This window comes from Oryx dammah, unplaced genomic scaffold, assembly GCF_014754425.2.
Source record: "Oryx dammah isolate SB20612 unplaced genomic scaffold, SCBI_Odam_1.1 HiC_scaffold_25, whole genome shotgun sequence".
NCBI classification, from domain to species: domain Eukaryota; kingdom Metazoa; phylum Chordata; class Mammalia; order Artiodactyla; family Bovidae; genus Oryx; species Oryx dammah.
Window position 1 is genome coordinate 62,798,716 of NW_024070209.1, and position 18,164 is coordinate 62,816,879.

Consider the following 18,164-nt stretch of genomic DNA (forward strand, 5'->3'; position numbering starts at 1 on the left):
TTTAGTTCCTTGATTCCTAAAATGTTGATGTGCACTCTTGCCATCTCCTGTTTGATCATTTCCAATTTCCCTTGATTCATGGATCTAACATTCCAGGTGCAATATTGCTCTTTACAGCATTGGAACTTGCTTCCATCACCAGTCACATCCACAACTGGGTGTTGTTTTTGCTTTGTCTCCATCTCTTCATTCTTTCTGGAGTTATTTCTCCACTGATCTCCAGTAGCATATTGGGCACCTACCAACCTGGGGAGTTCATCTTTCAGTGTCCTATCTTTTTGCCTTTTCATACTGTTCATGGGGTTCTCAAGGCAGGAATACTGAAGTGGTTTGCCATTTCCTTCTCCAGTGCACCACATTTTGTCAGAACTCTTCACCATGACCCATCTGTCTTGGGTGGCCCTACACGGCATGGCTCACAGTTTCATTGAGTCAGACAAGGCTGTGCTCCATGTGATTAGATTGGTTAGTTTTCTGTGATTGTGGTTTTCAGTCTGTCTGCCCTTTGATGGAAAAGGATAAGAGGCTTATGAAAGCTTCCTGATGTGATGGACTGACTGAGGGAAATACTGCATCTTGTTTTGATGGGCGGGGCCATGCTCAGTTCAGTCGCTCAGTCGCGGCCGACTCTTTGCATGTCCGACTCTTTGCAACCCCATGAATCGCAGCACACCAGGCCTCCCTGTCCATCACCAACTCCCAGAGTTCACTCAGACTCATGTCCATCCAGTCGGTGATGCCATCCAGCCATCTTATCCTCTGTCGTCCCCCTCCCAGCATCAGAGTCTTTTCCAATGAGTCAACTCTTCACTGAGGTGGCCAAAGTACTGGAGTTTCAGCTTTAGCATCATTCCTTCCAAAGAACACCCAGGACTGATCTCCTTCAGAATGGACTGGTTGGATCTCCTTGCAGTCCAAGGGACTCTCAAGAGTCTTCTCCAACACCACAGTTCAAAAGCATCAATTCTTCGGTGCTCACCTTTCTTCACAGTCCAACTCTCACATCCATACATGACTAGTGGAAAAACCATAGCCTTGATTAGATGGACCTTTGTTGGCAAAGTAATGTCTCTGCTTTTGAATATACTATCTAGGTTGGTCATAACTTTCCTTCTGAGGAGTATTCACTCAGTCGTGTCTGACTCTTTGCGACCCCGTGGACTGTAGCCTACCAGGCTCCTCTGTCCATGGGATTTTCCAGGCAATGGTACTGGAGTGGATTGCCATTTCCTTCTCCAGGGGATCTTCCCAACCCAGGGATTGAACCCGGGTCTCCCGCATTGTAGACAGATGCTTTACCATCTGAGCCACCAGGGAAGTCCCTTCCAAGGAGTAAGTGTCTTCTAATTTCATGTCTGCAATCACCATCTGCAGTGATTTTGGAGCCCCAAAAAATAAAGTCAGCCAGTGTTTCCCCATCTATTTCCCATGAAGTGATGGGACCGGATGCCATGATCTTAGTTTTCTGAATGTTGAGCTTTAAGCCAACTTTTTCACTCTCTTTCACTTTCTTCAAGAGGCTTTTTAGTTCCTCTTTACTTTCTGCCATAAGGGTGGTGTCATCTGCATGTCTGAGGTTATTGATATTTCTCCCGGCAGTCTTGATTCCAGCTTGTGCTTCTTCCAGCCCAGCGTTCCTCATGATGTACTCTGCATAGAAGTTAAATAAGCAGGGTGACAATATGCAGCCTTGACATGCTCCTTTTCCTATTTGGAACCAGTCTGTTGTTCCATGTCCAGTTCTAACTGTTGCTTCCTGACATGCATATAGATTTCTCAGGACGCAGGTCAGGTGGTCTGGTATTTCCATCTCTTTCAGAATTTTCCACAGTTTATTGTGATCCACACAGTCAAAGGCTTTGGCATAGTCAGTAAAGCAGAAACAGATGTTTTTCTGGAACTCTCTTGCTTTTTCCATGATCCAGCAGATGTTGGCAATTTGATCTCTGGTTCCTCTGCCTTTTCTAAAACCAGCTTGAACATCTGGAAGTTCATGGTTTAGGTATTACTGGGCCATGCTCAGTAAATCTTTAATCCAATTTTCTGTTGATGGGTGGAGCTGTGTTCCCTCTCTGCTATTTGAACGTGAAAGTGAAGTTGCTCAGTTGTGTCCAACTCTGCCACCTCATGGACTGTAGCCTACCAGGCTCCTCTGTCCATGGGGTTTTCCAGGCAAGAGTTCTGAAGTGGTTTGCCATTTCCTTCTCCAGGGGATCTTCCCATCCCAGGGATCAATCCCATGTCTCTCGCATTGTAGGCAGATACGTTTCCATCTGAGCCCCCAGAGAAGAGCCCAGCTATTTAGCTGGGGCCAAACTGGTGGAGGTAATGAAGATAATGCTGACCTCCCTCAAAAGATCCCATGCATGTACTGCTACAGTCCGAGACCCCAACCCTGCAGCAGGCCACCACCAACCCACACCTTTGCCAGAGGCTCCTGGACACCCATAGGCAAGTCTCCTGTGGGGTCACTGTTCCTTTCTCCTGGGTCTTGGTGCAGAAGATTCTGTTGAACCCTCCCAAGAATCTATTTCCCAGTCCTGTGTACGTTCTGGCAGCTTTATGGTGGGGTTAATGGCGACCTCCTCCAAGAGGACTTATGCCATATCCACACCCAGAGCCCCTGTCCCTGCGCCAGACCACTGCCGACCCGTGCCTCCACAGGAGACACTCAAACACAGTTCTGTCTCAGTCTCTGTGAGGTCCCTGGGTCCTGGTACATACAAGGTTTGTTTGAGTCCTCTGAGCGTCCTCTCCATTGTGTAGGTTTTCTTTTTTTTCTTGATGTATAAGTAATTTGTGGGAAAGTACTTTCAGTAGTGTCCAACTCTCTGCAACCCCATGGACTGTAGCCCACCAAGCTCCTCTGTCCATGGAATTCTCTAGGCAAGAATACTGGAGTGGGTAGCCATGCTCTTCTCCAAGAGAACTTCCCAACCCAGTGAATGAACCTGAGTCTCCTGCATTGCAGGCAGATCCTTTACCGTCTGAGCCGCCAGAGGAGCCCGAAAACACTTTGGAGACCATGTAAATCTCCTATTCTTCATCAGTTTCTGACTTCCACCCCTTTTGTCATCAGTTGGTGATTTTTCCCTAAGTCCGTTTTTATTGTGATGGTCGCAGAAAGATGGTGTTTCTAACTCTGTCGTTCCTTGTGTGTCTGTTAGTTGGTATTCTCGCATAAGGAACTGCCTTTCCTTCTCCCTTGGTTTTGTTAAGTATCAGTATGGACTTGTAATTTTATTCAGTGGATTATGATTTTTTATATCTGCCTTATTTCATTTTGAATTGTTATATTGTTCGTGATTTGGCCTATGAGAGCCCCTTCAAGCAGGCTTCTGTGTCCTTTGTTGTTGTTTGGTCTCTAAGCCATGTCAGACACTCTGAGACTCCATGGACTGTAGCCCACCAGGCTCCTCTGTTGGTGGGATTCTCCAGGCAAGAACATTGGAGTGGGGTGTGGTTTCCTTCTCCAGGGGCTCTTTGCACCCTCATCTCTTTTGAGCACGTTCCATTTCATTCTGTTTTGTGGCACAGGATATTCCCAGCTCATCTTTAATTTTGGTTTCTGAAGAGGCTGTCAAAACTAAACAAAGAAAGGACACTCAGAAGTATTACTCTCCCCACCTGTTGTCTTTCACCTTAGTGCTCCTCCTTCTGTTTCTTATTTTCTTACACAAGAGGTAGCATCCTGTAAATACTCTTTTGAACTTTGTTTTTTTCTCTTAATATATCCTAAACAATCTTATACCACTTCCTATATGTTGTTGTTGTTGTTCTTTTTTCCAGTGTGTACATATAATGGCTTCTTCAGTGAATCCTGGTTATCTAGGTAGGGTCCAGTATTTATGCTGACAGATAATGCTGCAATTAATAACCTTGCGCACACTGTATCTTTGATTTGTTGGAATATATGTCCTGAAAAAATGCCTGAGCGGGGACTAGTTGGGTCAAAAGGCAAATGCATGTGGTTTTGTTATTGCTCAATTCCCTTCTCTTTCCTACAGTCATGTCTGAGGACACTACAGCTGTTCACAGTTTGTCAGCATTTTACTTGCACGTCAGTCTAATGAGTGAGAAATGATATCTCAATGTAATTTTAACTTGCATTTCTCTTAAGATTGAAGTTGCATATAGTTTTCTATGTATTGTGTGCTAAGTCGCTTCAATTGTGTCCAACTTTGCAACCCTTTGGACTGGAGCCCCTCCGGCTCGTCTGTCCATGGGGGTTCTCCAGGCAAAGATACAGGAGTGGGTTATACCATGGCCTCGTCCAGGGCATCTTCCCAACCTAGGGACTGAATCCAAGTCTTTTATGTCTCTGGCATTGGCAGGCAGGTTCTTTACCACTGGAGCCAACTGGAAAGCCCTATGGACCATTTTTATATCTTTTCTTGGTGAATTATCAGCTTGTGGCTTTTGCCTGTTATCTGTAAAATTTTTGTAGTTTTTTTTTCTCTCAATTTTTAAAGAAGTTCATTTTATTTGAGCTCCGTGATCCATTTGCAGATATTTTGTAATTTTTCATTTGTCTCTTCTGGTATTTCTGGCCACACAAAATTTTGGTTTTATTTAGTTATATAAGAAGATTTATAATCTTTTATTGCAGCTTGAGTTTGAGTCACAGAAAGCTCTCCTCTTCACCCAAGTTGAGAGATTCACTCAGAAACATTTTACTAAGCAAGTGTTTACTTACTTCTTTATTTAACCCTAATGAAATAACCGCCTAATTTTTGTGGGAGGCTGGGGAACAGGACAATAATGGTAATTAGTAAAAATAGCAATTGGCTTAGAACAAGCTATAAATCTAATGGAAGATGATCAGAAGTCTAATCTAGACTTCATAATTATGATAAGTTCTCATAGTGGGGATTGGGTAGATGCTTTTGTCCCTTGATGTAATGATCATTAGTAGCAAGATTGTATTTAAAAGTGCATACCTGTTGGTGGTGATTGAAGTTTGGTGATGCTAAAGCACTGGAGTCAGGTTCAGTACCCTTTCCACATTGCTAGCGTTGGAAACTTGCAGCACTCAGATTTTGTTCTGCATGTTCAGTGTATTGAAAGCATACATGTAAATGCTCATGGGCATATACCACATGTAGCTATACTTCAGCTGCTTAGTTTATGTTACATTCATGCATGCATCTGCAATTAAATACAATACAAAACTTCTAGAAGCTAGAATTACAATAGCCTGAGCCCTTGAGAACCTGAAAGGAAGTAAAACCTAGAAGTGAGTTTGAATGAAGCCAAAATGGATACAACTTAGCTCCTGAGTTTTACTAAAAAAAGCTCCTCCAACCCTCACTTAGATTGTACTGTTAATACTTTTACTCCATATGCACTTTAGATTTGATTATCTGGTATCATGACCAACAGCATATTTAAGGAAGAAAGACAGGACTGCTATTAGAAGCAAGCACATCAGTCTAACCAAAAATAATAGCCAGCGGCCTCAAAGTAGAGAAACAAAAGGGAAAACTACAAAAGGCAAATGGAAAAATTCAAAAGCTAAAAGTGGAGTCATGGTGGAATATAGTTTATTATAGTAGACAACCACATCTAAGTGGCTCCATGGAAGCACTATTACAGCACAGCCCAAATACCGCTCCTTTGTTACGTGAACTAGTCGTTATTGAAAGACTTAGTTACATTTGCAAGAAAATGTGTTATGTGCTTTAGGAGTATTGTCATCAAAATGATATAAATATTTTATATATAGTTTGTTATCTGTTTATAGTAGTAATAGCAAGCATTCAGCCCTGCAGTTTACATGTTGGATTTTATTTAATTCTCCCAGCAACCACCTGAGGCTAATGTAAATAAAAGCAACTCTTGAGATAATGTTTTCCTAATCTGAAACCCCTAATGAATACCTGTTGTGTCTTCCTAGATCTGAGTTCTATAAGCACATTGTGCTTTCTGGAGGGTCTACTATGTACCCTGGTCTGCCATCCCGGTTGGAACGAGAGCTTAAACAGCTTTACTTAGAACGAGTATTGAAGGGTGATGTGGAAAAACTTTCTGTAAGTATCAGTCAATACTCCAACTGTTAGCATACTGTTAAAACCCTGTAAAATAGCTTGTGAATCTTGACAACCACCAGAGGGAGCAAGAAGTCTTCCTGAACAAATGTCTACTGCAGTCCAGTGCAGCCTTAAAAAGGAGGAAGTGGTTCAAGATGAGCTTTGTCTCAGCAGTCCTAGTGCCAGCTCACCTTTCTACTCAGTGAACTGAGGCAGTGGGTCCAGTGATACATGTTTTGGTTCATCTGTAACAAATAGCCTGGAACCAGGGTGCCTGTACCTGGGTGGGAAGAACCTGCTGTACTGTGGAGAAAGGCTGTTGTGTTTTTTTTAATATGTCATCAACATTCGGTGCTACTCTTGGACTGTTTCATATTTCTGATATAAAATTATTTTCTGGCTGTTTTTTGTGTATGTCTTTTATCTCCCCAGTCAGATAGTCTCCAGTTCTTTTGCATCCATGTCAACAATCATAGCTCTTAAAGCAGACTTTAAATGAGTTGTTAATACATAGAATGGAAAAAAATTTTAAACCAGGGTGTAACAGTTGATGGTTATTTGACATTGATTTTTTTCTACAAACCCTGGACTGTGTGAAGTACACTATCTATACATACTACATGCTCAACTAGGAGTCGTCTAAGTTAATCTCTGAGGTTCATATGTACACCCGTGGTGGATTCATGTCAATGTAAGGCAAAACTACTACAGTATTGTAAAGTAATTAGCCTCCAATTAAAATAAATAAATGTATATTTAAAAAAAGAAAAGCAGCATAAAATAAAACATTTTAATTTTGTTTAAAAAAAATCTCTCTGGTTCATCTTGCCAACTTTGATCAGTTGTTTTAGATAATAAGATTACATCATACAGAGGGCTTTATATATTGGAGACACACTATATTACATCTTTCATTTGTGACTCAAATTACTGAAATTAAATTCTGTATGGACTCATACATTAAACAGATTAAAAGACTTAAAGGAGGCATGTTGTCGAAGTACTTCACTCATCTGTGTGGTTTTATTGAGTTATACATATAATTTAAAGTCAGTCTTAGATGATTATTTAGCAAATACTTCTTGAACTCCTTCTATGTGCCAAACACTTGTCTAGGCAAAACAGTGGTGAACAAAACTAAAAATATTTGCTTTTAGTCTGTGAATAATACTTCGGTTAGTAATAAGCACTATGAGGAAAAGTCAGGTTAGGGGCTTGAAAGTGGTAGTGATTTGGGGAGATGGTGTGCTCTTTCAGGTAGAGTGATCAGAGAAGGGGCCCAATGAGATAACTTTTGAACAAAGGCTGAAGGGAATGAGGAGCCTGACTCTCTGGGGGGAAGAATCTTCCAGGCAGTAGTAACAGTCCTCAGTTATGGGGAGTGTGTAGGAATGGCTGGACAGAGTAAGCAGGGGAGGGGACTGGGAGGTGAGTGCAGAGAGGCAGTCGGGGGACTTCCCTGGCGATCCAGTAGTTAAGACTTCACACTTGCACTGCAGGGGGTATGGGTTCGATCCTTGGTGGGGAGCTAATCCCACATGCCACATGGTACGACCCAAAAAAGAGGAAGGCAGTCAGGACGCAAGTCTCCTTCAGCCATGGTAAAGATTTTGGCTTTCCTTCTTTTGAGATAGAAAGTCTTGGGAGGATCTTGAGCAGAGAAAGTAGTATCTGATTTGTTTAAAGGATCATTAAGTCTGATGTGGTGAGTACATGCTTGAGGAAAGGGAGGAAGAAAGGTGACCGTCGCAGTATGGGTTAGGAGGCTCTCAGAGGAGGGAGGAGCTGGTAGATGTTTGTAAAATAAATGAGGAGGTGTAAAGTGGTGTCTTAGAGAGTGGAAGAGAGAAGAGAAATGTCACGGGGTTGCTGAGCATCTCTGAGGGGCTCAGTTGAGGTAAAGCTTAAAGTGGATGTTGAGTTTTTCTCACCCTGCGCTCAGTCGCTTGAGGGCAGGGGCAGAGGAGAGAGTTGATCAGCTGAAATGGGATTCTGCCAAGCAAGGCAGAGAAGGACAGGGTAACTGAGGATGGCGTCAGGACGTGGTGGAGAGAGTGCGCACACGTGCCACCAAGCAGGTCTGAGGAGAATTCCTCCTCATGGGGCTCTGTAGACACCATGGGCCCAGAGAGTGGTGGCTGGAATGGCCCAGAAGGGCGAGTTTCTGAGGGTCTCTGGAATGGCAGTAGTGAGAAACAGCAGCCCGTTGCAAAAGCTGCAGGGGCAGCGGTGTCCTCAAGGGCTAGCCAGGTTTCCCCGGGAGCAGGGTGGCCAGAACACAGCCCCAGGCCAGACCTGGCTGTTTGATAAATGAAGCTTTTGGGAACATGGCCAAGCGGATTCTTGTCACCTAATGTGTCACCTGTTGTCACACAGTCTCTGGCTGCCTTTAGCTGTTGCCACAGTAGACCCCGCAGAGCTTCGAGTACTTTCCCTCTGATCCCTGTAGAAGTTTGCTGGCCCCTGCCTAGGGGTGAAAAAGTAACTAGAACAGTTAGAACAATTGGTTAGCCTCAGAATTAATCAGTAAACAGGTGTTTTTCTATGTCATATATTATGACAGATCCTACAGTTCATGTATGTGACATAAAGACAGTTAAGATGACATAGTTATTTTGAGTTTTTTTGCACGATTTGTGACTTTGTAAATAAAACTGCTACTTCATTTTAAGGTTTCTCTTTCATGTGTTGACTTACCAGACAGAAGGAGGTCTCTCCTTGTTAGACAGCTAAGAGTGGCTACAGAGTGTAAAGCTTTTCCTGCTTGTCTTTAATTTTGTTTACTGTGTTCATTTTTTCCAACATTCTCATAATTTATCTTGACCATATTTGGCCTTGTTTATTCAAACATTCGTTTGAATTTGAGACAATAGAAAGTGAGCTTTGCTTATAAGAACTTAAATCTTACTTTGTTGCCTGGGACTACAATCATAAGGGCATGAGACCTTGAAGAAAGTACAAGTCCTCTTATCCCAACTCTTCACTTGATAGCTGGCTGGCTGATTTATTTGCCTGTCCGTGAGACACCTGTCACAGTCAGGGCTCCGGTACTTGGGCTTTTAGTGGGGTGACCGTGGAATTCAGCGTTCATATCAGGATGGTTTTTGAGAGGGATGAGGGGTGCAGTTAACGATGGGGCCACAGGTGTAAGTAGGGAGTGTTCTAAACACACTGGGATGGATTTGCGATCTCCAGACTGTGAGTTGGGGGTCTCCTTCACATGTATACATCATAGGACCTTTGTGAGAATTTAAGAAAAAGTCATTTTGATAAGATAGAAAACACCATGCACGTGTGACATTTTACTGTCTCCTCTTTAGAAATTCAAGATCCGCATTGAAGACCCGCCCCGCAGGAAGCACATGGTTTTCCTAGGAGGTGCAGTTCTAGCGGACATCATGAAGGACAAAGACAACTTCTGGATGACCCGACAGGAATACCAAGAAAAGGGTGTTCGTGTGCTGGAGAAACTCGGGGTGACGGTTCGATAAACTGTGAAGCTGGTTCCCATCACACCCTAATGTGCTTTCTTTTTTTCCATTACTGCCAGTCTTTGAACTCATTCAACTCCAGGACCTGGAAGAGGCCTGTCTGTCTGTGCCCTCTGACTGGAAAGGTCAGGTTTTATTCTGGTGTCTTGCGGAAGCTTTGTTAAATTTGGGTTAGTGTGGGTAAATCTGACTGTTTAATTCTGCCACTTCCCTGCGAACACAGGAGAGGGCAAGGGTCCTCTCTGCTGCTTTGTTTCTTCTCAGTAGGCATTTAGATCATTCCTGTAGGCTTCCTATTTTCACTTTACTGCTCTAATGCTGCTAGTTTTAGTCTTTAGCACACTAGGTGGTATGCCTTTATTAGCATAAGAAAAAAACTTTAACAGGAGCTTTTACATATTACTGGGGTGGGGGTGGTCAGGACTGGGTGGGTGGCTGCTGAACCCTTTGTGGAGTTTCCTCTGTAGTGTGGTGCTTTCTACAGTTACTGCTGCAGCTTTAAGTACCTTAAAGTTTCTGGTATTAACATTTTAGGGAAATGGTAGGCTCAGAACTAAACTGTTTGGGTGGGTTTTTGTGTGGAGGACAGGGGTAGTCTTTTGATATTCATTTTTTGATTTTTGAGCTTTTCTGCTCTAGGGTACGGGAGATGAACTTTATTTACAATACTTTGATTTGGCGGTTTTCTTCTACTTTTGGTCTGCCTGGAACTGTTTCCATATGATGTAAAAAGCAGCTGTAGTGTCCCGTTACTATGTGGTTTGGGGATTTTTTATTTGTTTTTTTAAAATTAACCATGTCAGCTGGGATTAGACTTCCTAGAATCTATCAGTGCAAAAGTAACATTGAAAAAATGCTTTTGGAAATTCAAATTTCAGACAAAGTGCTTAAGAGCTGGTATTTTTTCTAAGTGCTTCTATTTATACCAGAAGCATTAAGGTAACCCAGTGCCAAGTACCATTCTTGAAAAATTGTTTTATATAACCGACCAGTGCTTATTTAATAAAAACAAGTAGATACATATAAATAATTACTGGCAGTAGGTTATAATTATTGGGTTAAAAATAACATTGAAATATGGGACTTTCTGCCAGTTGGGTAATTTTCACTAATTTTCTTTTGTTGTTGGTATGTTTTGATTTAAAACCTGGAAGTGGAGTAAAATATGACTATTTAAAATGTTGGCCCCCCATAAATCAAGATTTAAATATGTATTTGTACTGAAAAAACTAATCTTAACTATTAAATCTTAGCCATCTTAGGCTTGAAAGAAAAGTTGGTATTTTGTAAATGTTAGCAGACTTTCCTGTCAGAAAAGCATATTTATGAATCCTGTCGGTATTGCTTGGTATATGAAAAAAATATCAAATAGTACCCAGACTTGAAATCCTTCTAAATTGAAAAATAAAGTAATAAGAGATTGTATCACTTCTGTTAATATTATGTATTTTTTGTCTCTTTTACCTCAATTTGAACAAATAAAAGAAGTTTGCCTGCATGCTGGACATGCTTCAGTACACATGAATAAGCCTGTGAATAATGTCTGTAAGATTTTAGGGACATGGGTATAGTTACTTTGGAATTCTAAAATGTCCCTAAATTATGTACTTACCAATCCCCCTAGACTTTTGAATACTGAGTTGTTAAAGGACATAAGTGCAGAACTAGTATCTACCAGTTGTTTATTTCAGGTAAATGGATTGACTCCTGACCTTTGATCATGATTTTAAAATATGGAGACAGAAAACAACAAAGAATGGAATAGACTCTTAAATAAAACAAAGAAGACGTTTGTCCCTTGAATGTAGAATTTGGTTTTAATTTTGTAATTTTGCTATCAAACATGACCGTTAAAATGTATTAATATATAGACAGTATAATTTTTTTATTACATTTTTAAATTTTCCCATTCTAAGGTAAAATAATGCATTTAGTATGGTGATTTGTGGGTGGGGTGGGGAAATATCATTAATTGGAGTTGTCAGGTATGAGCCCTTCAGAAGTGAAAATGTTTTCTGTTTTAAAAGATGTGATTTATAGCTCTTGAAAACCATTGTCACTTAAATTCCCAATGATGTTTAAAATTCTTTTCTTTTAAAATTAGAATTGCCAATGCCTTGACCTTCGAGAAGTGTTTCTTAGAAATAAGTCCTACATTTGAACTTTTTTCCTTAAAATGGTATTGGATGTTAGCTTTTACACAGTTCTGAGCACTGTCAACAATATCTGGAAAGTATTTTGAGAGATCAATGGAAAGTCAAACATCCTGATTGTAACATAAATACACTTCTTTTTGATTGAGGGAAAAAATCAGATTTTTCAAAGTACATTCGAATTTTTCCTTTGTTTTTCCTCTCGATAGTATTTCTCTTTGGTTTCATTTTTTAATTTTTATTCAAATTTTCATTTTTGCTAACACAGGACAGATAGACAACTTTATGCTAGTTGTTAAGCCAAGTTCAGTTCACTGTCAAATTATTTGACAAAAAAGAACTTAACTTTTGGTATGTTCTTTATTTCTGAAATGATTTTAAATACATAAGAAAAAAATAGAATAAGAGCAAGTCATAGCTAAAGCTCTATTAGAGACATTTTTCCCTCTGTCTCCTAGAAGATTTAAGGAGGCTTTGTCAGTGTTAGAAATGCTTGAGAGACCTATATGAACATGTCTCTTCTCAAGGACATTTTAGCTCACATCTGCAGACTTTTAGGCATGTTACTTTTAACAAAACAGCTAAAGACAGATGAAAATTTATTAAGCCAACTCTTTCTTACTTTTATACTAGCCTTTGAGGCATAGATGCAGGTATTTTTGTTTCTCCTTCTCCCTGAACTTGCATGCTAGAATCTCATGGCTCCCCTTCACTGCCAGAATTCCCAGGATGTCCTCTGGTGTCTCATATGGAGTCTCTTCCTGGTCACCTAAATTGTCACGTGACCTCTCTCTCCGTGTTACAGAGGAAGAAAATCTCAGGCCCTGTATTAGGTATCTTTGTGGATACAGTGAATGTCTTGGTGCTCTTCACAGTTTTTTTTCCACACACAGACTTTGACTGAGAACTTTGTACAATTGAGTATGGTGATTACTGCTAATTTTAGAATCTTTGAGGAGGGTACCCAACTAAAAGTGAACCAGAAACTCAAGGATTGATTTTATCTCAATATTTAACATGCTGTCTAACCTTGAACTTGTCCAACGACCCACAGTACATGGGGTATTTGTAGGATCACTTTTTTCCTCCAGTTAAAATTTCTTGAACTATCAGAAAATTGAAAATGCTACATCCAAGGTAAGTGGAGGTGGGAGAAGGACCTGGGAAAGTGTTAAGTACTTTGTAAAGGCCAAATTACGGACTTTTTAACCCCACCATATTGCGGTAACTTTAGCTATAGAATAAAAGTAGAATTGGGATGTAAATAAGGCAGCTCTTAGCATCAGCAGGGAATTGGTTCCAGGACACTACCCACGTGTCCCCCCAAGGATACCAAAATCCAAGGCCGCCAGAGCCCCTTATATAAAACAGCATGGTATTTATGTGTAACCTACATATATCCTCCTGTGTTCTGTAAATCATTCTTAGATTTTGTCTGATAATATAATATGAAGGCTGTGTAAACAGTTGTTAGGGCATTCAGAAAACTCAAGTTTTGCTTGTTGGATTTTTCTGGAATTTTTTTTCCTGAATGTTTTCAATCTGCAGTTGATTGAATCCTTAGATGTGGAACCCGTTTTTTAGAGGGCCAAATGTAAGTTCCAGTGATTTTTTTTTTTCACATTAAACTTAACATTTTAAAAGCATCTTTAAGCATCTTGCTTTTTGTTGGTTAAATAACATACAAAGTTAAGGAAAAAGAAGGTATTATATTTTCGTTTAAGTCATCTTCACTGTAGCAATGACAAAAAAATAAATTTTATACCTACTGTATCTCAATTTTTGTTATGTGCAGATGTAAAATATCTTAACTGGGTAAAGTGAAAGTGTTAGTCACTCAGTCTGACTCTTTGTGACCACGTGGACTGTAGCCTGTGAGGCTCCTCTGTCTATGGAATTCTCAAGGTAAGAGTATAGGAGTGCCATTCAGAAATCTTCCTGACCCAGGGATCAAACCCTGGTCTGCATTGCAGGCAGATTCTTTACCATCTGAGAGCCACTAGGGAAGCCCCATCTAACTGTAGGGGGAATCAAATCCTCTTTCTCTTCCCTTGGGCAGAACAGAGTTCCTGGCCTGTCTTTCTCATACCTACACTCAACTCCTCCTACCCAGTAGAGGAAAAGGGAAAGACTAGAAAGGACTCTGCAAATAATTTCCCTTGAAACAGATGAATTAGAGAGTATTTTAACAAGGCTTCCATGAACTAGGAAGGTTTGGGATGTGCAGAAACCAATCACAGGATAAGGTACAATTTTCAAGGCTAAGGTAGACCCCTGAGAACACTGCTTTTTGCCATTAACATCAAGTTGAGCTTTTACCTGTTGAATGCTTTTTTTGTTTTGTTTAAGATTAGTAAAAAGGAAACTAGTCAGCTGCTTTGTACTTCCTTGAACAGAGGTTTGAAACAGGGCCCCAACTCTCAAGAGTAAAAACTCCATGCATAAAAAAGTAATCACAAATACTCAAATGTAAAAGTATTAATACCAACTAAAGGTTGACATTTTAATTTGACCTTTTTTGTTAAATTAGTATACCTTGTACAGGGGCTGTTGGAATTTTTATTATAGGTCTATCCTGCACAAGAAAATTTCCTGTCTATGGGAAGTAAAATCGAAGGATTTCCTGAGTGAGAATTAGTTCTATTAACTTTTTATGTTTTCATATTTCATGCCATCTCAGTGTTTGAAGTGTAAGAAATTTGGGCCTTCATTTGTAGCTATGTGGATATCATATGATATCACTTATATGTAGAATATTTTTTTTAAATGATACAAGTGAACTTATTTACAAAACAGAAACAGACTCACAGACTCTGAGGACAACTTAGGGTTACAGGGGATGAGGGGAAGTGGGAGCAGGCAGGATATATTGAGAATTTGAGATTGATATGTACATACTGCTGTGTTTAAAATAATCAACGAGGACCTACTGGATTGCGCAGGGACGGCTGCTCAATATTCTGTATTAACGTAAATGGGAAAGGAATTTGAAATAGATAAGCTGTATATGAATAAGTGAATTGCTTTGCTGTATGTCTGAAACTAATACAACATTGTTAATCAATTATACTCCAATATAAAATAAAAATTTAAAAAAATTTGGGCCTTAACTGAGGTTCAAATATTGAAAATAAGTTGATAATACACATTAGACCCCTTAATATGAAATCTTCGATATACCTCCAAGTGTGTGTGTGTTTGTATATGTTTTCTTAGATCTATCTACATGTGAAAGCATCTGGCATTAGTTAAATTTAATAACTGTTGACAAGGAATATAGGTTTAGAACCTAAAACTATTGTCTAGGTACAATTCAAAGGATCTTATCCAGTTAGGGAAGCCATTTTGCTTGTTTCTACCTAGCAGCTTAGGTGGAATTTAATGTTTAAATGTCCTGTAGAAAATTAAGTAGCTAGGGTGTATTTACCTAAAATTTTTAAATACTCAAATTATTTGCCCCTCAATATCTTTCTGAAGTCAGAATCACATGGAGTATTTAAAAGTGCAGATTTCTGGGCCCCACTCTGACATACTAAATTTGACTCTGGGGTTTGAGTATTTGCTTGTTTCCCAGCTGTGCTGGTGGTTCTGAACCCTGCCAAAGCTCTCGCTCCCCTGCTGTAGGATATTAACAGGATATTTAACTCCCCAGGGCCCACACCTGCATGCCCTTGTCCTGCTCTTCTGAAAAATTCTAGTGCCTTCCACAAACAGGTTCAGAAGTGAACAAGCCCTAGAAACCAACTGTCCTCCACCTCACTGCCCCAAACATATCCTCAATTTAGGTGGTGATAATATGTTTCGTTCAAAATGCAAATACTTATGGGCCAGTTAAAGCACATTTACACATTTGTGAGAGTTAAAAGGGAGTCAGTAACTCAAACAGATGCCTAATGAAGATTAGCAGCTCTTTGTGATTTAAATGGAGGGAAGGTCTGTAAGTTTGGCCTGAGTCTACTGGGGAAAACAGGCTCCTGAGAAGTGAGGAAGTCACGAGGGCAAGCTTGCTTTCCTTTCCTGGGGCCTAGGTAGACAGATGCTGGAAGTGGTCAAATATCCAGTGCTTATTCCAAAATTACTGTTTTTAGAGATGTTTTCTCCTTAGCTTCTGACTTGCGTGGTTCCCAGCTCCCTGAACTCAAGTTAGTACAGCAGCTCGATGGATTGAAATGATTTGCAGTCGAGTCAAGGAGCCCAGCTACCACAGACTTAGTTTTACTCTGAAGAAGAAATCTGTTTCAAGCTCCATGCAACTAACATACAAGGGAAGGTGGAGGCAATGTGGAGACCAGCTACACAGTCTAAGGAATTCTCCAGGCCAGAATACTGGAGTGGGGAGCCTGTCCCTTCTCCAGGGGATGTTCCCAACCCAGGAATCGAACCGGGGTCTCCTGTATTGCAGGCCGATTCTTCACCACCTGAGCTACCCAGGGAAGCCCTATATATAGTTGTTTGGGGTTTTGATTTTTTTTTTTCAAATATAAGCTCAGTTCGTTACATAATTAGGAAGTTTGTGAAATTTTAATATGTTAATTGACAGCTACTAGAGAGAGAAACAAAAACTTACTCTTGCATTTGCTCTTTTTGGTGAGAACAGTTTTAGCCAGAGATTTGAATGGAGAGGAGACAGGAGGCTGTGTAGCTACTTTGTATCAGAATTAAGTAACCAGCTGCAGGTGAGTACCATGCACCAGAGAAACAGGTGACCAGCTGTAGGTGAGTAGGTGGTTAGTTTTCAACTCAGGAACCTTCTCTAAGGAGTTTGGTGGACCCTCTGGGTGAGTAGGAAGTGACTTTTATCTTCTGAACCTAATTCTTACATAGCCCATATTGGTAAGTTTTAGCCTTTTCTGTGGATGGAGAGTGTGTGGTTGATGTTGGATGCATTTTCTTGTTTGCCTGCATATCTCATTCCTACTGTTGTCACCATGATAGGTTCTCTTAAATTTTCCATTTCACCCAAGAGCATACAGCAAATATCGTTCAACCTTTTAAACACCACGTCTGATAGTACTGCAGCTGCTGCTAAGTCACATCAGTCGTGTCCGATTCTTTGCGACCCCATAGACGGCAGCCCACCAGGTTCCGCCATCCCTGGTAATGACTGCTATCAGTACATTTTCTTGGGACGTAAAAACTGATTGCAAAATTACAAGGTTCCCCCAAGCAGAGTGTTTGCTGTTCACAATGTGGATTTGCTATTTGCCTTTTCTTGAACACAAGTGGAGGCGGTGCTTGGAAAACAGTCTTATGATTTTATGCTACTATTCTTTTAAAATGGTGTGACAATTTCATGGTTGCCTTTTTTTTAAAGTTTTGAATAAGTCTATTCTCAAAAAAGAGTTGGCTGAAAATTATCTTTCTTTTCCATTTTATATATGTAGCATTAAACATGTTTCTGTTCATCCCATTCAAAAGAAGCCAAGATTTGTGGTGTCAGCCAATGGAACTCTGCAAGGTCTTTTTAAAAAAATAAAGTCTTCCTTGAGCATTCTAAATGAAAGTTCTGTTTTGTTGCATTTGTGGGTCTTTTGAACAAATATATGATAGGAAAGATTTATGTAATGAAATTCCCATGTGTTTAGAGTCTAGAGAGGCTTAGATTTATGGCCCTCCCACCCCCATGTCGGCCGTCAAATCATTGAGACTGGAAATTTTTTGAATACGGTCCCAGTCACAAAAAATCCTTTGCTGTTCCCACATTCTGTGAAGTGACACCTTAAACTCTTAGAACTCAAGCGTTGTTAACTGCCAAACGAAACTAAATGCTGCTTCTCTAGCTGATTTTATTCAAAAGCTGGGGCATTTCCCCACTCAATTTTAGTACAGTAATTACTTCCAAGAATATATCCTGTTTTCTTCAGGCTCGCAGCTTGTCTGTCTGCTGGAACAATTAGTTGTGAAGCAGACAGGGAAAGAGTTATATCTGCAAAAGGTAGGACAGGGTTAGGAGACAAAGAGGAGATAAGCCCCTCGTTTTAACTCACAGCTGCCCACCCTGCAAGGAGAGGGCTGGCCAAGAACATCCATGCTGATTTACAAGGAGAAATGAGGAAACCTGTTACCCAGATCTCCTGGATTTGTGACAGTCGGTGTAAAATGATTCCATTCAGACCAAGAGAGAATTCCAAGTCTCCGAGGTGTTCCCTTCCCCACACCTCCACTCTTCCTCTCCTAGCCTTTTTGGCGACATTCAGGCTGGTGCTTCTCAAACTTTTGGGTGCCTGAGAACCTCTTGGGGAGCTAATGATGGTGCAGATACCTGGCCCTCCTTCCAGAAACTGAGGTCACCCTCTCAGAAGGGCACATTTGCACTTGGAAAAACATGAATCAGAAACCTCGGAAGTTTTGTTCAGAATTAAACACCCTCAATGATAAAAATCTGGGCATTTTTTTCCCCCCAAAGCTTTCATTTAATTGAGAGTTTTCTAACAATGAAGATAAGGGCTGTCCAGTCTAGAACTTCGCTAACAGGGACTCTTGGATTCCTT

The 18,164-nt window shown here is 40.5% G+C and overlaps 1 protein-coding gene and 1 long non-coding RNA gene across 3 annotated transcripts in view; one reads left to right on the forward strand and one right to left on the reverse strand.

The window, feature by feature from the left end:
- ACTR2 (actin related protein 2) overlaps positions 1-11,025 on the forward strand; it is a 40,513-nt gene extending 29,488 nt beyond the window's left edge. For both annotated transcript variants that reach the window (XM_040224051.1, XM_040224050.1), the window contains 2 exons: positions 5,897-6,029; positions 9,350-11,025. In XM_040224051.1, the coding sequence (XP_040079985.1) occupies positions 5,897-6,029; positions 9,350-9,520 (304 nt within the window). In that variant the 3' untranslated portion in view covers positions 9,521-11,025. The remainder of the gene's footprint in view (positions 1-5,896; positions 6,030-9,349) is intronic.
- LOC120851347 lies at positions 1,283-17,170 on the reverse strand. The gene is made up of 3 exons (XR_005718292.1): positions 15,708-17,170; positions 4,693-4,698; positions 1,283-1,293 (listed from the first exon to the last, which is right to left on the reverse strand). It is a non-coding gene; the product is annotated as an uncharacterized LOC120851347 (long non-coding RNA).
- Between the last annotated feature and the right edge of the window lie 994 nt (positions 17,171-18,164).